The 3,870-nt window shown below is 37.0% G+C and overlaps 1 protein-coding gene across 1 annotated transcript; it reads right to left on the bottom strand.

Annotated features, from left to right (window-relative positions):
* Nucleotides 1–70: 70 nt before the first annotated feature.
* On the bottom strand, nucleotides 71–3,569 carry LOC115993734 (chaperonin CPN60-2, mitochondrial-like). The gene is made up of 13 exons (XM_031117701.1): nucleotides 3,391–3,569; nucleotides 3,136–3,160; nucleotides 2,896–3,027; nucleotides 2,124–2,283; nucleotides 1,837–2,012; nucleotides 1,636–1,731; nucleotides 1,392–1,496; nucleotides 1,117–1,203; nucleotides 943–1,032; nucleotides 732–812; nucleotides 573–641; nucleotides 349–426; nucleotides 71–196 (listed from the first exon to the last, which is right to left on the bottom strand). Exons 1-13 carry the CDS (start codon nucleotides 3,426–3,428, stop codon nucleotides 86–88), a joined length of 1,248 nt encoding a protein of 415 aa, XP_030973561.1. The 5' UTR covers nucleotides 3,429–3,569; the 3' UTR covers nucleotides 71–85.
* Nucleotides 3,570–3,870: the final 301 nt, after the last annotated feature.

The raw sequence follows: 3,870 nt of genomic DNA, 5'->3' as shown, positions 1-3,870 counted from the left end.
TCTGCAAATAAAGAAAATTTTAACCACTGTTTTGTTCACCATACAACTCCCCAAGTTGCAAGGACAACAAAAGATATAGATAAAGCTAGTTTGACCAGACCTTCAAAACTGCTACACCACCAGAAAGCTTTCCCAATCTCTCTTGTAACTTTTCTTTGTCATAATCAGAAGTGCTATTTTCAATTGCGGACCGGATCTATTATCAAAATTATTAGCATTATTAATCAAGTTAGGATCTGACGAGATCTAATTATGTTTTAATGAGAAAACGGCAACATCATTGACAGTTCAAATATCAAATAATGCAAAAAGGTGGTTAAACACAATCTAGGAGGTAGCAAGACAGACCTGTTCACATCTTTCCTCAAGAGCCTTCTTGTCCCCAGCACCATCAAGAATAACAGTGTCATCCTTTGATATTGTAACCTAAAACAAAAACCATTAATCATGCTCTGAAAACCATCATATTATATACTAAGGGTTAGGAAAAGGGGGGAAACCCTGAGCTTTGAGTGCAAAAATCCATTCAAAACACTGAATACAAATAAACTTCAAGTGATAATCAAGCTTACCTTTTTGCATGAGCCAAGCATATCCAGATCCACTTTTTCAAGATTCATGCCAAGCTCTTCAGTAATAAGCTAAATATAAAAGTGACATACATCAGGATATCAGGGTCAAGCAGGAGCATGAATTCAGAGGTTCAAACTTATACAAGACAGTACACTTACTTCGCCTCCTGTAAGAATGGCAAGATCCTGCAGATTGGACTTCCTGTTTTCACCAAAACCAGGGGCTTTGATAGCACAAACCTGTAGAAATGCAGTCACTTCAGTTGGTAAATAATGACATCATAGTATAAAAAGAAATACTGCCACCATAGTATAAAGAGTAATACAAGAAACAAGTAATACTGCCAACCACAATAAATAGAAAGTCAACCTTGATTCCAGCACGAAGCTTATTGAGAATGAGAGTTGCCAAAGCCTCACTTTCCACGTCTTCTGAAACAATTAGTAATGGCCTTTGTCTCTGGAAAGAGGGGGAAAAAAGTGAGAAGAACACAACAGTAAAAGGCGAAACCAAATAAAATTGATTTACCAATAGTTGCCTCACCTTCAAAGCCAGTTCTAATACTTTAATGATGGCATTTAAACTTGAGATTTTCTTCTCATGGATTAGAATGAGAGGGTCTTCCAGTTCCTGTCAGCACATAGACATGGACATTGTGAATTGAACAAACATAAAGGTCTTTAAAAAATATGAAGACAAAAACAACTTGGACCACTTGTGACTTAAAGCTGTTTCACATTTTCCAGTCAAAAGCATGCCATCAGAGCTTTCACGATATATATACCAGGTAGTTGTTTCCCGAAAAGTAATAAACTTACACATTTCTGGTTTTTCTGGTTAGTAATGAAGTAAGGGGATATGTAACCCCGTTCAAGCTTCATGCCCTCAACAACTTCCAACTCATTGTACAATGTTTTTCCATCCTGCAACAATTAAAGAAAGTACAATCCATGTTTCAGGGAACTTTTGGAAACAGCCACCAGGCAGGGGGAGTGGGTTGGGTATGGAGGATTTGGCAGTGACAGTGAGAAAAGACAATGTATCAATAGGTAAGTTACTTACTTGAATTGTGATTACTCCCTCTTTGCCAACTCTCTCCATTGCCCTTGCAATCAACTCACCAATTTCTCTCTCTCCATTTGCAGATATTGTCCCAACCTGTCAAATTATCATATATATCAGACACCTGGATTAAAACTCCCACAACAATCATAAACCCCCAGCAACAAGTCAAGCTGAATTACAAGAAAGCAGATAACACACCTGTGCTATTTCGTCACTTTTGCTGATCTTTCGTGCACTACTCTTCAAATGATTAACAACAGAATCAACCGCCATGCTAATACCACGTCTTAGGTCCATTGCATTCATCCCTGCGGCAACGGATTTGCACCCTTCGGTAAATATTGCCCGTGTAAGTACTGTGGCACACGTGGTCCCTGCAAACACATTGAAAAATTCTCAGTTGTTCAGCTAAACATGGTGTCAGAGTTACTAAGTAAAATTATTTGAGGTTCCATTACACCCCTTTCATGGAAAGAAGATCTTACCATCCCCTGCTGCATCATTGGTGGCACTTGCAACCTGCTTCACAAGGCTAGCACCAATATTCTTGACTTTGTCCTTGAATTCAATGCTCTTTGCTACAGTGACACCATCTTTTGTCACTTTTGGGGCACCCCAACTTTGTTCGATTACCACATTACGTCCCTAAAATAGCAAAATACCAACATTAACAATTATTAACCATATAAACTGGTCCAACATTAGGAATTTTTTTTTTTTTTTTAAACAAAGCAACAAGCTGATTCAAAATCAGCTATTGAAGAAAGCAAATACAGCGAACTTCAAACACTGCATCTTTAGATTTCTAACTTTCTTTCCCTAGTTTTCTTTTATTAGATAGGAAGCATGATATTTCCAGCAATTTCCGTACATTTTAAAAGGATCTGTATATTTTCAATGCTCAAGTGTTCCCCTCCCCACTCCTTCTAAAAGTCAGAATTATTCAAAACATTGCCCTCGCACTCTCACTCACACACAAAAAGTAAGATCACAGATATCTTCAGCACTCAAGCAATAAGCAATTTAATAATAAGCACAAACCCAGATATCTATACATCAAGCTCCACCAAGGAAGTACATTCATTATAAAAGATTGTTTTTTGGGCCTAAACTCAGCAGAAACATCAATGCTAATCAAACTTCTTACTGAAATATGAGTTGCATAGAAAGCAAGTGTTGGAAAGATCAATTGATGAATGGTTTAATTAGGTAGTTTAATAGTTTAATTCAGCAAAAAAGAAGGTAGCTTTTAAATACCTTAGGACCCATGGTGACCTTAACAGCATCAGCAAGCTCCTCCACACCCTTTAGCATCAGAGCCCGGGCCTCCACCCCAAATCTTATATCTTTGGCGGCATAGTTTCTACTAGAACTCAATCTACTACCAATCTAAATCACCAACACACAAACAAAACACAACACAAATCAATACAAACAATAACCAACACAGATAATCATAGCAAGTTTCAAACTTTATACAACCACTGATTCTCTCACCTGCTGGGTTGTGTTCCTAGCAAGCCTGCAAAACCAAAAGGCACCCAAAAAAGAGAAAAAAAAAATGAAAAACCACAAAAGCAATAACTTTTACTAGGTCTAAACTATAAATCATGAACAAAAAAACGAAATCAGAAATCAAAGTTGTTAACTTTTTAAACTAATTGCCTTTTACTGACGATTTTCCAACATTTTCTCTGGAAAAAGAGAAGAATAAGAAAAACCCAGATGGGAAATAAAGGAAATGGGACGTACCGAGCTTTAGAGGCGAGACTTGAGGCAAAGCGGTACATGGCTGAAACAGAAAACAAAGAGAGAGAGTCTGAGACTGTGAGAAAGAGAGAAGAAGAAGAAAAAAACGATGGGGTTTTGAGAGAAAGTGGGGAAAAGAGTACGAGTCTTTTAAAGGGAAGAGAAGGGTCTAGAATAAGTCACAGCACATGAGTAGGTTCTAGGGTTTAAGGGTTTTTGTGTTTTTTATTTTTATTTTTTATTTTTTATTATTATCAATTTGCTTGCTTCTCCTTTTACCAAAATAAATAAAAATTTTGCTTCTTTTTTTTTTTTTTTTTACCATTAGTCCAACCCTAACTTTTAACTCGTAACTTGGTTTAAGCTGGTCTCTTTATTATTGACCTTTTAAACCCCCTAATTGGACCGTACAGAGAAACTAGAAAGTCCACATTTAGTCATTTAAGCCCACGTACAATTTTTTTTTCGGGGGCTAATTACCCT

This window comes from Quercus lobata, chromosome 6 (assembly GCF_001633185.2).
Source record: "Quercus lobata isolate SW786 chromosome 6, ValleyOak3.0 Primary Assembly, whole genome shotgun sequence".
Lineage (NCBI taxonomy): Eukaryota > Viridiplantae > Streptophyta > Magnoliopsida > Fagales > Fagaceae > Quercus > Quercus lobata.
This window is presented reverse-complemented; position numbering and strand designations above follow the sequence as displayed.

Excerpts from the sequence above, each read along its gene's own strand:
- LOC115993734 (XM_031117701.1), bottom strand. The coding sequence starts at position 3,428 with ATGTACCGCTTTGCCTCAAGTCTCGCCTCTAAAGCTCG. Across the intron at positions 1,033-1,116 it reads TATTAGAACTGGCTTTGAAG|AGACAAAGGCCATTACTAAT; the intron begins GTGAGGCAACTA and ends CCCTCTTTCCAG. Across the intron at positions 813-942 it reads AGCTTCGTGCTGGAATCAAG|GTTTGTGCTATCAAAGCCCC; the intron begins GTTGACTTTCTA and ends GCATTTCTACAG.